General features: G+C 39.8%; 2 protein-coding genes across 7 annotated transcripts in view; one reads left to right on the forward strand and one right to left on the reverse strand.

Annotated features, from left to right (window-relative positions):
• LOC129036966 (uncharacterized) overlaps positions 1 to 19,038 on the forward strand; it is a 102,271-nt gene that overhangs the window by 50,934 nt on the left and 32,299 nt on the right. The gene's annotated exons all lie outside the window — the stretch shown is intronic.
• JAKMIP2 (janus kinase and microtubule interacting protein 2) overlaps positions 1 to 19,038 on the reverse strand; it is a 194,982-nt gene that overhangs the window by 25,164 nt on the left and 150,780 nt on the right. For all 6 annotated transcript variants that reach the window (XM_054488702.1, XM_063665251.1, XM_054488704.2 and 3 more), the window contains 6 exons: positions 18,958 to 19,011; positions 18,017 to 18,082; positions 12,890 to 12,958; positions 9,950 to 10,027; positions 7,133 to 7,336; positions 1,534 to 1,599 (listed from right to left, as the gene is read on the reverse strand). In XM_054488702.1, coding sequence (XP_054344677.1) covers positions 1,534 to 1,599; positions 7,133 to 7,336; positions 9,950 to 10,027; positions 12,890 to 12,958; positions 18,017 to 18,082; positions 18,958 to 19,011 — 537 coding nt within the window. The remainder of the gene's footprint in view (positions 1 to 1,533; positions 1,600 to 7,132; positions 7,337 to 9,949; positions 10,028 to 12,889; positions 12,959 to 18,016; positions 18,083 to 18,957; positions 19,012 to 19,038) is intronic.

Consider the following 19,038-nt stretch of genomic DNA (forward strand, 5'->3'; position numbering starts at 1 on the left):
TGCACCCACAGCCGCCCCTTCCCCTAGGTGCTGTGTCCCAGGAAGTTGGGAGTTTTATCTGTAAGCCCCTGAATGGGGCTGCTGCCTTTCCTTCAGAGATGCTCTGTCCAGAGAGGAGGATTCTAGACAGGCAGTCTGGCTACAGCAGCTTTGTGGCCCTGTGGTGGGCTCCACCTAGTCTGAACTTCCCCATTGCTTTGTTTACACTGTGAGGGGAAAGCAGCCTACTCAAGCCTCAGTAATGGTGAACGCCCCTCCTCCCACCAAGATTGGGCACCCCAGGTTGACTTCAGACTGCTGTGCTGGCAGCTAGAATTTCAACCCAGTGGGTCTTAGCTTGCTGGGATCCATGGGGGTGGGATCCGCTGAGCAAGACCACTTGGCTCCCTGGCTTCAGGCCCCTTTCCAGGGGAGTGAACGGTTCTGTCTTGATGGCATTCCAGGTGCCACTGGGGTATGAAATAAAAACTCCTGCAGCTAGCTCAGTGTCTGCCCAAACGGCCTCTTAGTTTTGTGCTTGAAACCCAGGGCCCTTGTGGTGTAGGCACCTGAGGGAATATTCTGGTCTGTGGGTTGCGAAGACCGTGAGAAAAGTTTAGTATCTGGGCCGGAGTGCACCATCCCTCATGGCGCAGTCCCTCATGGCTTCCCTTGGCTAGGGGAGGGACTTCCCCAACCCCTTGCGCTTCTTGGATGAGGCAACACCCCACCCTGCCTTTGGCTTGCCCTCCGTGGGTTGCACCCATTGTCTAACCAGTCCCAATGAGATGAACCAGGTACCTCAGTTAGAAATGCAGAAATCACCCGCCTTCTGTGTTGGTCTGGCTGGGAGCTGCAGATCGGAGCTGTTCCTATTCGGCCATCTTGCTCGGGAATTCCAGGCTTTGGCTTTTTTTGTTGTGCAAGCCTGTGTAGCTCACTGCAGCTTGTTCAGCATCCCAGCCTGAGCTCTGTCTGTTCTCCCACCCCACATGCATTTCCAAGTGCCCTCTGTAAGAGCCATGTTGTTATATCCCTCAAAAACAATGTCTGACTTGGAAGAAGCAGCCACTCTTTGAGATCACTGGTGAAGTGACAGGACAACATGATTATCATATATCAACCCAAGTTTCTGAACTTATTGTTAAGGTGAAACTGCAGCACAAGGATGAAAGGTCTTTTTATGAATGATAATGGGAAAGGTAAAACAAAGGTGCTAAAAGATTTCTTTTAAAAAAGAGCAAAGTAGAGTAACAAAACTCGAAGAAACTTTTGGAAAGGAAATGAAGATAAGGAAGGGGAAACTAAGGAAAGAAAACACAGAAAAAATAGGAAAGCAACACAAAAGACAAACATGTGAAGGCTAGGTTACTGATGGCAGACGCTTTGCTGGCATTCTGTCTGACTGAAGGTGAAAGCTAGGTTTACTGTAACTACACCTGCCTCTGCAAGACACACAATAACTGAGAAGCCAGGAAGTAAATACAGTGAGCAAAATCAATATTGCTTTCTGATTAAACAAATAATAAGATAGTTATTGAATTTGACACATACCTTTTCTTCTAAGTCCTTTATTTGTCTTTTCTGGATGTCTGTTTTATCTTCTAAGTCACGAATTCTCTGAAGAAAGAAAAGAAAAGAAATAAAGCATCAGTAGGTGGTAAGTTGTGTGGAAAAATAATTTACCAGATGAAAACACGAAACTCCTATACAAACCTGAATATTTGTACAAGCAGCTGGAAACATCGCATGCATGTTTTTCCCCACCCAAAAACGTGTTGCATGTTTCAGAAATTATCTATGTTTGTAGTAGAAAATCATTGTTACTGATTATCTTTTCAAAAAATATTTGCCACCTTTTCTACTGAGCCTATCCCTGTAGACCCCTTCCTAGTGAGGTGTAGATTCCACACCACTGACATTGAGTTTGGCAAAGAGACTTGTTCTGGCCAGTGGAACGTGAGTTGGAATAAGATTTGGGAATATCAAATCCTGGTAGAGGGTGTAGTATGTCTCAGAACTAGAGAGCAAGAAACAAGCTTTGTTATGAACCATTTGGATTGAGATTTTGATTGTTTGTTACCACATTAAAGGTGGTTGAGGCTGACTCATATAGATGTAAACAATCCAATTGTTCTTTCTTAACCTTTTTATCTTAACCCCATTTCAACTCTGTTTCAGGATAGAATTTTCTCACATAATAGAATTGGTAAATTCTCACAAAACAAAGTAGAGATTACACATCAACAAACATTCCCAGGAGGGAACTGGTAAATTAGGAAAACGCCAGAACATAACAAACATAACACAAGTAATCCTAAAGATGAAAAGTTCCAAGACTGTCTATGAACTTACCTCTCAATTATGTAACAAAATTCCACTAATTTAAACACCGAATATTTGAAATCAACATTACATAACAATTATTTACAAGTAAAATAAAGTCTTCACATTTATATCTGGCAATCTAAAGGTTTTTTGTGTTCATGTACATGGTTTTATAATGCAGGCTTCTTATTTAATACCTCTGCTGGGAATAATTAGAAAATAGAGAAATGGAGTCTATGGAGAAAACACTAGAAGCCAAATGGGATGATAACATAGAAAGAGAGGTTTTTATAATGCAATGGTAGGAGAAAAAAAGGGAAGCTAGAACAAGGGGTACTTGAACTTGGAAAGCATATCTCCTTCTCTTTAAAAGAGTAGATCTCAAATGTTTGTCTCTCCCTGCCCCAGCCAGGGACATTTGGCAGTTCTGCACATTTTTTTAAAGTTAGTTAATATGTTTATTTATTTTAAGTTGTGTAATTCAGTGGTTTTAGTATATTCACAAAGTTGTGCAACCATCACCACTATCTAAATGTCTTGACATTTCTGTACTGTCACAACTGCGAGTATGTGCATCTACCATCTACAGAGTAGAAGCCAGGAATGCTACTAAACACCCGATAAGGCACAGAACAGCCACCCCTCCCCCTAAAAAAGAATAAAGAATTATCTGCTTCAAAATTTCAGCAGTGCTGAGATTGAGAAACTCTTCTTTAAAGTAAGGGGGCTAAGGTTTGTGCAACAAGAGATGGTGTGTTTTGGTCAGGGTGAGACCATAAAGGTTAACCTTGAAATTATACCATAATGAATGCTGGAGAAAGGGATGGAACTGGAATGTTGACGGTGTGTGTATACGTGTATGATGTGTGTGCTGGTGTATATTTCCATAGTGCTGTCAGTGCTCCACAGCTACACAGTAAAAGAATAAATTTGCTAGATATTTCCACCTTGAGTGCTCAAGTAATTCCTTGGCATGTCTGCTGGATATGGAGGCAAGTACTATATGGACAAAATCATGAATATGTAAAATTACTGCAGTATCCATTCAGCCATCACATCTATGCTTGTTGGGCACCTCCTTACATGCTCATGACTGTGCTGAATGTAATAGACAATACAGATAAGGCACCAGTTAGTTCCCAATTTCAAAGAACTATCAGATCCAGATGGAATAACAAAACTAAATAGAAAAGCTAAACAATGGAAAAAAACTGAATAACTTTATCACCCATCTCCAATTCCTAGTGCAGTGTTTAGCATGGAGAAGGTGTCCACACATATTTTTTTGTCAAATAAATGTGTTATGCTACATCATACGATGTATACTTGATTTCTTTTTGCTTCCCATCCCTTTGGCATCCACCCAACAGAAAACCTTGTTGGATCTAAAACATTCCTTTTCTACACACTTCTTTTTATCTCTACTGATACCAAGTTCACCAAGTCATTGTCTTCTCTTGTCAGGGCTGGTGTGGCAGCTTCTACCTGCTCTTCCTGCCTTTTATTTTGACCATCTTACTCCATCAATAGCAGCCATTGTGAACTCTCAGAATGTAAAAATGATCTCCATGGTCCCCTGAGTTTATGCGGGTGGGGAAGAAAAGAAGGAAGAGTTAGTTGAGTTGTACTCAGAATAAAACTCAAACTCCTGCAAAGCCCTGTGTGATGTGGCCCTTTCTTAGCTCTGCAACGTCTCCTCCTATCAACCTCACTCTGGCTCTGCGTGCTCCTGACATTCTAGCCTTTTCTCTGTTCCTTGACTATTCCAAACTTATTCCCATGATAGGGACTTAGCCCTTGTTGTCCCTGTCTTCTGGGACACTTGGCCAAGATCTTTGTGTGGCTCATTTCTTGGATCTTAGGTATCTTCAGAGAGGCCTCCTCCTACCAGCCAGTCTAAAGTGGCCAATCCTACTCCCAAACTCACATACACATTGTATACCTTTCTGCATAGCACTTATTGCCACTCTCAGAAATTGCCTCAGTCATTGTTCATTTGTGTTGTGGCTCCGTCCCTGTCCCTCTGTGAGACAGATGAGAGTAGTGATCTGTATGTCTTTGCTTACCATTATATTCCCAGCACCTGGTACACAGCAGGCCCTCAATAAATGGTTGTGAATGACTGCATAACAGAATATAGAATGTAGATATCTTGAGCAGTATGTGGTTCATTTTTAAAATTTTCATCAGGGAGAGGGTCCTGAATGAGTTGGATCTTAAACTGGGACTAGAAAAATGAGAACACTTGGATCAATGCAATGGAAACTAATGGACAGTTTAGGATGAGCAATTATGCAACAAGGGCTTAGAGGTGGAAAATCACAGCACAAGTGGGACCAGGATGTTTTGCATGAGTGGAGAGGGAAGTATGCTCTGGGGTTGGGTCAAATCTGGTTTTGGAGGGAGGGGTAGTCAGCTACTGAACGACCTGAAGAGACCTGCGTAAGACTCTACTCAACTGGAAATTGGGCCATGGAGGCTTTGGGGCAAGAATGTACCATGAGGAAAAATGAGAGGAATCTGTGATGAGATGTGTGGTGGATTGAAAAGGGGAGAGCTAGAACTAGGTCCCCATGGCACCTGCATGTACTTTTAAAAATGCTATTTATTATGATATATCATAATTATTTTTCTTTGTGTTAATCATTTTATAACCATTTATGGGTCCTACGTTTTGTGAAGGCAGGGTCCACGGTGAATTCTCTGTCTAGCACAGTACTTAGCACTTAGGAAACACATTTAAAGGTTTGACTGAATAAATGCATAGATGATGGAGTCGGATTCACATAGAGAACATTTGGCAGTAACTGGAAGCTGGTGGAATAATGAAAGGTCCTGCACATGCCTGGGGCGACAAAAATGAACAAATGGACCAGTATCAGAAACATTTCAGGGGAAATGCCAGTTGGATGTGGTGCTGTATTAATGCTTACAAGGAAATAACAGAGAACACTCCAGTGTTTCTAGCTGGAGTGATTTGAAATATGGTAATTCTATTGACTAAGACAGGCAGATGGGGAGAGAGAAGAGAAGTAAGGATAAGAACGCATCAGTTCACTCTTAAACATTCAAGCAGAACTGTGTAATACATGGTTAGTGATATACTTTAGAAGTTAGAGTGTATTACATAGTTATATATAAAAAATCCTGGCCAATATCTTCTGGAATAATTCTATGAAACTCAGCTATTAATTAAAAGGGAAGAAGAAGAGTAGGAAATAACTGGGAAAGGCATATTCTAATGAAAATTTGTTTAGAAGATGGGTGGAAAATGTCAATGAAACTGTTCTGAGGTTCAGAAATGTAGTGTACCATCAGCACTACTGGACAACTTAAACAAAGCCAACTCTTTCAGGGGTGAAGTATCTTAGCTAAATGGTTAAAGAAATACTTAAATGGAATAAAGGTTTTATCATAAATAAATTTAGATAACTATGAGTCCATCTTAAAAGTAAACACTTCTGTGTTTCCATGACATAACTCCCAGTTTGTTGAAAGTAATTACATGCTATTGCAGCATAAGAAATTTGTGCAGAGTACATTTTTATCCCCTGCTAGAAGAAAAGAATGCGTGAAGCAATGCAATGATGCCATAGAGTCTATTATTAAAGACTTTAAGAAGTCTTTCCATGGGTCAAATTTTGTGATGGAATCTGAAGGGGCATTAACAGGAACATGTATGTATTTATCATTTCTGGGACACGTGGCTTCAGAATTCTCCACCTACTTGGGTAATCTGTTAGCCTATAAAATCCACAAAGCTCCTGTCTGCATCTGAAGTGTGCTAAGTGTCATGTCCCCCATGAATTGTTTTTATTTGCCTCATAAAAGAACCCCTGCCTCTTTTCCACTTACCTTGATCACTGATGACCACACGATTCTTACCGCCTATTCATACCATCTGAATTTTGTACCAGTTGCTTCTTATAGCTTCTGAGGATTGAATACTATAATCTGACACTTTCAATGCTGGAATCCTTATTGAATCTGTATTTTGACCAGGACCTCAGCCCTCAACTGTCAGGCTATGGCATGAATAAAGAGTTGCAATGAAAAATTTTGGCTGGAAATTAGTAGTGGGTGCCTATTTTGGACCTTGCTGATGAATCACGTAAGTCATGGATGATGGTACAATACAGTGGTTAGACACACTGACCTTGGAGTTCAGCAGACCTAGGCTGTCATCCTGACTGTTGCTTACCATCTGTGTCATCTTGGGCAAATCACTTAAGCATTCTTATCTTCAGTATTGTTATCTCCAAAATTGAAATAATAAAAATACTTACCTCATAGGGCTATTATGAAGATTAAATGAAATGATGTAAGTAGAGTCCTTAGTTTAGTTACTGACATAAAGCAAATGTCAGTAAGTAAACAGCAGCTGCCAGGCTTTGTTGGTGGTGATGTTTGTAATGTGAATGGTCCTTGCTCTCTTTTACACTATTCGGATTATTATCAGGCTTGTTTATGGACTGGAGTGAGCAATACATGGGAAGCACTATTTTTGCCCTGGAGAGTGTCCTGCTTCCCTGCATAAGGCAGATAATCAGACACCATGAAATTCAAAGGGTATTTCATGAAAACGTAGTTCTAAAAATAGTAGCAGTATTCAGTCCTTCTGAAACGCCAATTTTCTCAAGATTAAATTATTATAAAACTGTCATTTTTGTATGTGCATGAAGGTAGAAAACAATGGTTATTTTACTCTGTGAAAATAACTTGTATCTCCTGGGCTTCTCCGTACCCATACTCAATACCGTGTACCTAGTACTAAGTTCCATTTGCTAGTACTAACCCTACGCAGAGGCAGTGACTCAGTCCTCACCTGATGGGCTTGCTGTAAGAGCTCCATTCTCTCCTGAAGAATCTGACAGTCATACTCTCTGCTCTTCCTCAGCATTTGCCGCCGTAACTTTTCTACTGCCGTCCTCAGCTCCTCTTGCTGTTTTTCACTTAATAATTCACCAAACTTGATAACAGTTTCTTGCTGTAGAGCATTGTACAAAGTAGCTTCTAGTTCCTGGATTCTCTGGCAAATAGAATTAGAAAAGTCTAACTTCGGAACTTGGCATTGATATCTGGTGTGGGAGTGTACACTATGTATGTATATGTGTATGGCTGCCAACTTTAGGCTTACAGGATTTTAGCAAGAAAATAATTTCAAAGCTTCTCTAGCCTAATTACACTTCTGAAAATCTCCTTTTATGAGATTCCATAAGGGTCATCTAGCCAATTCATGAACTTCTCTAGTGAGGGAACATTTGTTCTTTCTTGGGACCCTGTCTGTTTTATATACTTTTCCTTTTTAGAAAGCCCTCGCTTTTTTATAATAACTGTACTTCCTATCCTAAAGTGTAGCTGAGAATAAGTGTGTTCTCACTTCTACTTGACAGCTCTGGCCAGGCACAGTGGCTCACACCTGTAATCCCAGCACTTTGCGAGCCTGAGGCAGGAGGATCATCTGAGGTCAGGAGTTTGAGACCAGCCTGGCCAACGTGGTGAAACCTCATTTCTACTAAAAATATAAAAAGTTAGTCGGGCGTGGTGGTGTGCGCCTGTAATCCCAGCTACTCGGGAGGCTGAGACAGAAGAATCACTGGAACCTGAGAGGCGGAAGTTGCAGTGAGCCGAGATCACGCATTGCACTCTGGTCTGTGCAACAAGAGTGAAACCCCATCTCAAAACAACAGCAACAAAAAACAAGCAAACAAAAAACAACAAGACGGCTCTTCATACATTTAAAGACATCTACCATGGTGGCCGTACTTCCAGAAATAAATAGTCTAAGTTAGAACAAAATATTTAAAATTGGAGATATATCTTATGCACAAAATACCGCCCCCATTTTATTAATACATGACAAACCTCTGGTACTTGAAGATGGCTTTATGGTCTCCATATTTTTTCTTGAAATAAAATTGAGAAATAAAATCCAAAAATGATCTAAAGTTTTGGAATTGGTCTGTTTTTAAGTTCTCTGAGATTTATGGCTGCTCTCATTATAATATTTCTCTGAGTCTATCTTTTGTGGATGAAGGATGCACTGCCTCTTATATCTGTTTCTTTTTCTTTCTTTTTTGATATGCTTCGGATAACAGTTGCTAAAATCCACAATCTTATTCCTTCTAAGTTTGACAGAAGTGACCAGACATGCTTTGGTGAGAAATATTTTCCTAGCTCTTGTCCTGGGCTAAGCAGGTCTCATGTTTTTAAGGATAAATATGGTTTTCTGAATGAGTACTCAGTAGTCTCGGGACCCACATAAACACACAACTTAATTTCGTACAGGTAGAAGAGGCAAGGGTGAAAGGTAGAAGTGAAGCAAAACTCATTTCCTTCTCTGTCTCTAATTAGCAACAAATGCCCATTCTCTTCTTTCCCCATCAAACAAGCTCAGAATCTCTTACTCATTTTGGAATGCAAAGACAAGTTCATCTTTGTTACAAGCAGGGACTAAGTGCTTCACTCTTTCCCCAAAAGTGACTCAAGCTGCTTCCAGGAAAGCATTATAAAAACCTCTGCTAGGAATTCTTTGAAATGTTCCTTTAATTTGCTCTTTTTCTTTTGATTCATAACTGTGAATTAATGGAGGGTGGAGCATAAGGAGAGATGAAATGTGAGCGGTAGTTCAGTATGAAGAATCGTATAACAGGAATTTGGTAGAGGGGAATGGATCACATATGCTCCTTAATCAGCATAATCTTCTGTGGGAGACAAAAAGGCACAGCCCATTTACCATGGAAGCCTCAGTTACTGTGGCTGGATTATAGTAGGCCACAGGATCTGGAGTCAGATCTACACACTACCTATTTATCAACTTGGGCAAAGTTCCTGTATTCTCTAAATCTTACTATCCTCATATGTAAGATATGAATAATAATCTTACCTATACCTCACAATGTTGTTGTAAGAGATAAATGAATTAAAAATATGCATAACAAACATTAAACACATTATTCCACCACTAGATCAGACTCCCAAATGATTGGATTTCGTTTAATAAAATTTCTCTTTAATCTACACTGCCATCCAAACTGTTCTTCATTTAATATTATCCAACAACATATATTTAATTGTTTTTGTTTTGTTTTGTTTTGAGACAGGATCTTGCTCTGCTGCCCAGGCTGGAGTACATGGCACGATCACAGCTCACTGAAGCCTTGACCTCCCAGGCTCAATGAATCCTCCCTCCTCAGCCTCCTTAGTGGCTAGTACTACAAGGTGCATGTCACCATGATTGGCTAATTTTTGTATTTTGTATTTGTATTTTTATTTTTTGGAGATACAAGGTTTCACCACGTTGTTCATGCTGGTCTTGAATTCCTGGGCTCAAGGAATCTGCCCACCTTGGTTTCCCAAAAGTGCTGGGATTACATGCATGAGGCACCACGTCTGGCCTTTTAATTGTTAAAAAAGAAGTATAATTAAATATTTATTAGATATTATAAGAATATCTTATAAGAATCTTAGAATAAGAGCTAGGAATGTATTTGTTCTAAAATTAGATCTGAAAACCAGTAAATGAATGAACTGCATGTCATGATCTATTCAAGTATATAGCATGGAAAATTAAATAGGATACTTTATTCCACAGTGCATAACTGTAAATACTGTGGGTGTCTCTATCACTTGTTGTACCTACCATATATGCTTGGTCAAGAGCTTGTTTTCTGTAGTCTAGTTCTTCCTCCAGATAGCCTTTTATTTTGCAGAACTGTTCCTATAACAAAGGGCCATATTGATAGAGTCAGCTTAGTTAGCTAGAAAGTGACATACAAATGGTATTGATTAATGTTTCCTCTAATTCTACCATAAGACAAATCACTAGCATTTGTAGAGTCATAAATTTTGTGTGTTAGGGAAATAGTTCAACTCTCATAGTCTCACACAGGAATGTGAAAATCAATGGAAAGCAGCATAAAAGATATAATAAAAAATCCACATAGAATGCTCTAAAAGGTTTTTAATCTGAGAGCAAGTGATTAAGTATAGATTTTGACTAGTGTTTAATAATAATAAGCTTATCTATGTAAATGTATTATGATAATATATTTTTGTAAGAATGTGATAAAATGTAACATAGCTGGGTTGCATAATCAACAAGTTTAACTGATTCAAATTCATCTGTGTACAACTAGCAAACATAACGACAAAAATAGAAACTTAAAGAGTGGGAGTAATTCCACCCACACTGCTGCTTAATGAGTGGGTGTCTGCTTTTGCCACAAAGCCAGTGTGAGCTGGGAAAAGTCAATCTGATGTTCCCTCTCTTGTTCTCAGTTTCTGTGTTCTTCTCATATTATGAGCATCTTGCCATTAGCACTTAAAACTATATTTTGGGTACAATATAGTCCCAAGCACAAGTCAATTGTTTCTTTGGGTGCTTAACTGAAGGAACAAAGACTTCTTCCAACTCTGAAGAAAAACTCGATGGTGTTGACTTTTGAGAGATCATATGTCTGTATGGAGTAATTGTGCTGTTGACTTTGCTGGTGACTGCTGAATTCCAGTACCTAGAACAGTGCCCGATACAGGCTAATTGCTTAATTAATATTTGCGCTTTTAAAGAGCTTTCGAGGGTAATTTTGAAGAGAAATTGTTCATTTGGAAAGCTTTCTTGGCCAAATATTAAAATAACAAACTGTTCTTTTTATATGCTTTGACATTGGAGCCTAACCTGTTAGTAAAATGTGAGCACTGTATAAAATATAAGCAAATAATTTATAAGCTATAATGTGCTACACAAATGCAAGTTGTTTTTATAGGATTCCCTGATGCAATAGGAATCCACTACATGTTTTCTAGTTATAATGATAACATTAATCATAATCTTGTTATAAATTTCTGTTTTTTTTTTGAGACAGAGCTTCACTCTTGTTGCCCAGGCTGGAGTGCAATGGCGTGATCTCGGCTCACTGCAAACTCCGCCTCCTGGGTTCAAGCGATTCTCCTGCCTCAGCCTCCTGAGTAGCTGGGATTACAGGCGTGTGCCACCGCGCCCGGCTAATTTTGTAGTTTTAGTAGAGACGGGGTTTCTCCATGTTGGTCAGGCTGGTCTCGAACTCCTGACCTCAGGTGATCTGCCTGCCTCGGCCTCCCAAAGTGCTGGGATTATAGGCATGAGCCACTGTGTCCAGATGAATCTTGTTATAAATTTCTATGCATTGCTGTAAGTTAATAATAACCAATTTTTAGACTTGGTGAGTAAAAAGAAACTTAAAATTGTGGTAAAATGCACGTAACATTTACAACCTTACTCATTTTTGGCTCATTTTTAAGTGTACGGTTCAGTAGTACAAAGTATATTCACATTGTTATGCAACCAATGTAAGAATTTTTCTTGCTGCAAAACTGAAACTATACCCATTATACAACAGCTCTGTGTTTCCCCTTCTCACCTTCTGGCAACCACAGTCTACTGCCTGTTTCTAAGTTTGATTAATCTAGCACCTCACATGAGTGGATTCATATAGTATTTATAATTCTCTGAATAGCTTATTTCACTTAACTTAGTGTTCTGAAAGTACATCCATATTGTAACTTGTATCAGAACTTCCTTCCTTTTGAAGGCTAAATAATATTCCATGATATGTACACACCACCTTTTCTTTATCTGTTCATCCATTGATGGACATTTGGGTTACTTCTACCTTTTGGCTATTGTGAATAATGCTGCTATGAACATGGGTGTATAAGTATCTCTTCCAGACTCTGGTTTCAATTCTTCTGGATACATACCCAGAAGTGGTATTGCTGAATCATATAGTAATTCTATTTTGATTTTTTTGAGCAACCACCATACTTTTTTCATAGTGGCTGTACCAGTTTTACATTCCCATCAATAGTGAAGAAGGGTTTCAATTTCCCCTTATCTTTGCCAACACTTGTTTTATTTTTTTGGTTGTGGGAACACAGGTTCTTGCTCTGTTGCTCAGGCTGGAATGCAGCGGTACAAAAATAGCTCATTGTAGCCTCCACCTCCTGGGCTCAAATGATCCTCTTGCCTCAGCCCCCTGAGTAGCTGGGACCACAGGCACGTACCACTATGCCCACTAATTATTTTTTGTAGAAATGGGTTCTCACTATGTTGCTCATGCTGTTCTCCAACTCTTGCGCTCAAGCACTCTTCCTGCCTTAACCTCCCAAATTGCTGGGACAGGTGTGAGCCGCTGCACTAGGTCTTTTGTTCTACTTTTTTTTTTTGATAAGAGCTATTCTAATGGATGTAAGGTAGCTTAGGGATTTTTAAAATCAGAGTTACACCCTCCATTTCTGTAATTTTTCCTTGTTAATTAAATAAAGTGGAAAAATTATTTAGCCTAAGAAAGAAAACATAAGAAAACTCAATTTTCTTCAGCATTAGTTTTGATATTTTCCAAAAACTAACATTTTTTTGGGGAGAATATAGCCTGAAATTGTTTGGTACTTCTGGTAATTTTTTTTCCATCTTCTGTACATAAAATAATAATGGAAAGATGACAAACTTTCATCAGTGCCAGATAAAACTGGTAGAGGCAACTTTAATTTTCCATTTGCCTTGTAAGTTTTTCTTATTTTTTACAATATCTCATCTTGTACTTACCATGTCACTTTCCAATTCCATCATTTTCTGGTGTAGGGCAGCCTCTGCTCCTTCAATCTGCTGGATCCACTAAGGGGTTAACAAGATAAAAGTGTTTGACATGGCTGCTTGATATGGTGTATATCTGTGTGTCCCCATGAGGTGCTCAGTCTCCTCCCCTTATATCTCAGGAAGAAGACTGAGAACTGAAGCAAAAACAACACTTTTGTTTGTTTGTTTGTTTGTTTTGTTTTTGAAATGGAATCTCACTCCATTGCCCAGGCTGGAGTGCAGTGACGTGATCTTGGCTCCTGCAACCTCCGCCTCCCGCTTTCAAGCAATTCTCGGCCTCAGCCTCCCGAGTAGCTGGGATTACAGGCACCTGCCACCACGACTGGCTAATTTTTGTATTTTTACTAGAGACGGGGTTTCACCATCTTGGCCAGGCCGGTCTTGAACTCTTGAAATCATGATCCACCTGCCTCGGCCTCCCAAAGTGCTGTGATTACAGGTGCGAGCCACCGTGCCTGACCCACATTTTTATCTCATAGTTCAGAAACAAGAGTACGGTCTTCCTTGTATTCATTCATTCACTCATTCAACAAATGCATTTATGGATGACTAGCAAGTGTCAGGTGCTGTACCATGTCCTAGGGCTGTAGTGGTGAACCAGATAAACAAGACTCCTGCCCTTACTGGAGAACACCATGGGAGGCTTTCTTGTAAGTGATAATTGCACTGGGGTCCAAAGAATGGGTGAGAGATGACTGGGAAAAAATGAAGAGGAAGTTCCAAGTGGAAGGGACATCATGTCCAATAGCTCTATTGTTGGAGGAAGCAGGATGAGAGAAAGAAGGCCAGGTACACTGGAGAATTGGGACAATGGTAATTTTTCAGTATATAAAACTGATTACGGCAAAGTGGGGAAGAATCATTTTTGTGAAGTGGAGGTGTTCTAAATCACATAAAAACTTATCTTTCGCAGTACTCAGAATATATGATATTTATGTTAGCATTGATAAACACTCTGAATGCAGACTTTGAATAATATGTGACCCTACCATATACAGGTTTTTATAGAACAAATTATTATAATGAATCTCTAGCAAGTTAAATGTCAGCTTATATTTTAGGGAAGCAATTGGGCATAATAATTAAGTGGGTTCTGAAGACAGACTACCTTGGCCGTAATTTCAATTCCAGCTTTTCATGGGTGGGTGGCATGGAAAGGTTACCTGATTTCTCTAAGTCTTAAGTTTCTTGTCTGTCAAATGGGATTAATAATAAGTAAAGATTAAGGAAGTAAAAAACATGAGGCAGTATCCATTGTGTATTGCATGTACTAGTGGTATCTCACTACAAGGTACTATTTATTTATTTATTTATTTATTATTATTTTTTGAGACAGAGTTGCACTCTGTCACCCAGGCTGGAGTGCAGTGGCACAATCTCGGCTCACTGCAACCTCTGCCTCCAGGTTCATGCGATTCTCCAGCCTCAGCCTCCCAAGTGCATAGGTGCACGCCTCCATGCCTGGCTAAGTTTTTGTATTTTTAGTAGAGACGGGGTTTCACCGTGTTCCCCAGGCTGGTCTTGAACTCCTGAGCTCAGGCAATCCAGCTGCTTCGACCTCCCACAGTGCTAGGATTACAGGCGTGAGCCACTGCGTCCAGCCCCAGATAGTTCTTTCTAGGTTACCTGTGATAAATTATGCAGCACAGCGAGAATTTTATACACGACAGCCTTGATACTTACAAGGGGACACCATGTTCAACCACTCCTTGGCTGTGGGGAACATGGTGAAAGAAAAGAGGCATGCCGAGACTGGAGAGGTGCTAATCTCTCAGTTCTTTGTACACACACATGGTTTCCCCTTGAAACAAATTTCAGTCAATCATGGGTTTTGTGTAAATAGACTCATATTGCTATTGTACCCATCCAAAACCTAAAATCCTTCATCTTGCTTGCTGTCCATTTGTTATCAAGAAACATATTTTCTAAAATCATGTTTTTAAGAGCACTGTGAACTAAAGTCATTATACCATGAGCGTTAGATATAGATTTGTGTGTTGGTTGCTGTTCCTTCCTACTTGTGTAATCCAGGACAAGTTACTGAATATCCCAAGCCTCAGTTTCCTCATGTATAAAATAAAAACAATGGTATCCCAATGTACATTATTTGGGTGGTGGATACACCAACAAGCCAAGACTTCACCACTACACCGTCTATCCATGTAATAAAAGTACACCTGTACTCCGTAAATTTATACAAATTAAAAAATAGTGGCAGCTATAGAATGGTTGTAAGAAACAGTACATAAGTACATAATGTACTTATGGCATTGAGTGCAGTATCCAGCCCCTAATATGTTCTCACTCAAGGTCACTGCCATTATTTTTAATACAAAGTGACAACTGGGTTTGCTTGTTGGAATTTTGTCTAGGCTCAAACTCTGGCTAAAGATCATACTCCCATATAGCAGAGTGCTATTCAAATTGGTAGTCTCAAGACATTCATTGTTGATGTTTAGAATTACTTGGATGTAGAAACTTTTATCTGTGAATCCCACAGACAAGAGGTAAGTTTAATCTGTGCATTGCAAAAGTCTGCACAAAAGGCAGCTGAATAGACCGTGAGCACTTTAGGGAAGGCTTGTGTCTTGTTCATCTGGTTCCTAGCTTTCTACCACAGTGCTAAGCACAGAGTCATCACCCTGTACTTGTTCAACTGGTCCCTATAGCTTTCTTGCAAAAAAGGTAAGCAGAGGCATGGGCTAATTTGCCTCAGCTCCGACAGCCCAGCTCCCATGGGGTCTGCAAAGCCTATTTCCTGCAGGAGGAGGAGTTTGGTGCAAGACGTAAGGTCATGGGCTTTAGAACCAGACTCCTTGGGTGTGAATCCTGACTCCATCAACTTCAGGCTGTGTGACCTTAGGCAGTTATCTACCTTTTTTGTGCTTCAGATTCCTTGTGTGAAATAAAGGTCACAATAGTACCTAGTCTCCAGCAGTTAGAAAGTGCCTATCTCAAAAGGAGCACTGCGCAAGTCTTGGTTCTGATAAGTACAGTTGTTGGTTCTGATAAGTACAGTTGTACTGCACCCACACAGGGCAGGGAGCAGAAGATATTTTTCCCATCAATCTCAGTAAATGTGAGACACACAAGGCTGTATTTCCTTTCTTTCACCTCCTCAGTCCTCATCTTCCATAGAATCAGCCCATGTTTTGTTTGTAGCCCTAAACCAAGGTGATTTTTTCTTGCAATAAAGAATTGCAGCCCTTCATGATTCCAGCTGAATAAGGCTCTCTCGCTATCATTGCCAGATGATAGCAGCACTGGAGGCACAGACTGTGTTTTTTTCATCTTTATGTTGTCACTGAAATGGTGTCTTGTGAGCATTCACAAATTCACACCTTTGCTCCTTCAGTTAACGTTTATTCATCACTTAACTACATGTGCTGGACTGATGTGAAAAGCTAGGGCAAAAAACGGGGTGGGGAGTGGAGAGACACAACTATTTGTCCTCAAGGGCCTTAGAGTCTAGTGGTAGTTAGATGGGGCCATATGACAAATGCAAATGGACAGTGCAATGCAATTGTCAAAAGCCATGGGAGCAGTAGCACAGGCCACTGTGGGAACATAGAGCAGGAACACCTAAGGGGGCTTGGGTGAACAGGCAGGCTTCCTCATGTATGGGGAGGTCTGATGATCAAGATTTAGCCAGGCAGAGGTAGAAAGGCAAGATGGGACTATCTTCCAGGTAAAAAGATCAGTGTAAAGGACCATGAGTGGAGAATGGAGAGAGAAAGAGAGAGAGAATGGAGGGAGAGAAGGGAGAGGAGACACTAGAGAAATAGGTAGATAAGACTCAAATCCCAGAGGGTCTGTATGCCAAATTCTAAATTTGGACCTTCTATTAGAGATAATGTGGCATTTGCTGGGGAGGGATCGAGAAAGTGATTAGGTCTGTAATTAAACTGTGTAGGAAGTAAGTTTTCTTAAAAGAAAAAATTCCAGCTTTCATTTTATTTCACATGTAAATACTTCAATGTGTATCTCTAACAGATAAAGCCTTTCTGTAAAACAAAAACAAAAACAAAAAAAACCCCACAAGGTTATTGGTACACTTTACAAAATTAACATTAATTACTTTTGTCATCTGATACCCAGTCCACATTAAATTTCTCCAGTGTCAACAAAATGTCCTTTTTAAAAAACACCTGGTTAAGTGTCTTTTTATTTCATAGCTATACTTCTTTGTTCTCCCTGTTTTTTATTTCATTCTTTTGTTTGAGTAACTTAACTGTCATTTGACCTGTAGAATTCCCTCATTTCAGATTGGAGAGAGCTGATTGCTTGCTCTCATTTTATCTAACCATGTGCACATGACTCTCAAGTATTTACTGGTACTTTATTTTTTTTTTAAAGGAGATGGAGTCTCACTATGTTGCCTAGGCTGAAGTACAGTGGTTACTCACAGGCATGATCATAGTACGCTACAGCCCCAAATTCTTGGGCTCAAGTGAGCCTCCTCCCTCAGCCTCCAAAGTAGCTGGGACTATAGGTACATACCACCCAGCCAGGCTTTATGCATTGATTCATGAGGTACTCTGAATACACCAATTTATCTGGCCATTTACCAGGTTTAGACACAAGGTGGAGCCAGAGCACAGTCAGTGTTGATTTTCTCCTCACGGTCTCTATGTCCGGCTTTGAATGAGAAGGCAATGAGCCACCGCTAAGCCACAAGATCAGTTGGGAGCAATGGTATGTACACACCCCAGGATAAGTCTATGACAAGAGCAATGCTCCAGTTTATCATCACCCTGCAAAATTCTTCTTTGTGGCTTCCCAGCTTGGTAGGGATTGCGTAAATAATGTAATCCAGAAGGTTTTCTGTTTTTAAAGAATTATATATATTTTTAAGGAACTTCAAAGCAAAAATTATCCACCCATCCCAAATCAGTGTATAGACTTTTCTTTTGGGTGTTCTCATTCTATCTGGGTTGTACTACCCTTAAAAATAAAATGTGTATTAGGTATTCACACACAGTCATGTGCAGAGGGAATGTCCTTCGCCCACTAGCCTGCTCGTTCAGTATTAAGCCAGACACCGAGATGATTTGAAATGTTTGTACGGCTCATTACCTTCTCTGCCAGGGACAGCACAGTGCTGGCCTGAATTATGGCCACTTGTTCTTCATTTCTTAAATTCTGTAAAAAATAAGAAAGGCCATAAGCTGAACATACTGATATTATTTACCCCAAAGAAAATACTGTCTGATGGACTGCTACAGAGCATTCTGTATAAGCCTGTATAGAACCTTAACAAATTCCTATTCTGTTTAGTAATAATTCTGAACAAAGAGTTAATCGAAACCTGGAAGAAGTATATTAAACGTGATTTTTAAAATATCTCCTTAACACTGATTTGATTTTGTGTCACTGGAGGCATACTTTATTAATAGTCATGTTATGAGAAAAACAGAAACCAAAATGGAATAAAGAACAGTCTTTTCATAGAAGTCTTGATGTAATTTTACTAATTCTGTTCTCTCCTTTGATAATTTTTCAAGGGAAAAACGGTGATTCCTTCAACCTACAAGCATCATTCACCTAGTATCACAATAAATGGTCCTCCCACTGAATTAATGTGCCTTGACCGTGTCTGGAAGATGCTTTTGGAAAGAAAATGCATTACAGCCTCCTGGTCCATTTTTATGGCACTGCCAACAACCCTAGTATTTAGCAGCCTTTGCAAATGTGTGACTGATTAATTTCACATTGGATGCCTTTGAGCCAGAGTCAGACAATAATTAGCTTTACTTATTGGAGATGTGGTTGACATTCAAACCTGAAACCTGCCCACAAAAAGCACTTTACCAGGTCTCATTTCTGCTACTACCTTCCAGAGATCCTTACAACCCTTAGCCAAGTTGTTTGATAAATTGTATATTCTTCCCAAGGAGCAACATCCTTAAGTGAAATGGCATCTCAGTTGCTCTTACTTTACACATGATGCATTGTTAAGTATCTCTTGCCTCTGTTTAGGCAAATTCATATCTATACTAAATCAATTCTTTACTTACCCCATTATCACCCAAGATATCAAGCTGCTTTATGAGATCAGGGATGTTCACATCCTGCAAAATCAAGCAGAAACTCATGTC

This window comes from Pongo pygmaeus, chromosome 4, assembly GCF_028885625.2.
Source record: "Pongo pygmaeus isolate AG05252 chromosome 4, NHGRI_mPonPyg2-v2.0_pri, whole genome shotgun sequence".
Taxonomy (NCBI): Eukaryota; Metazoa; Chordata; class Mammalia; order Primates; family Hominidae; genus Pongo; species Pongo pygmaeus.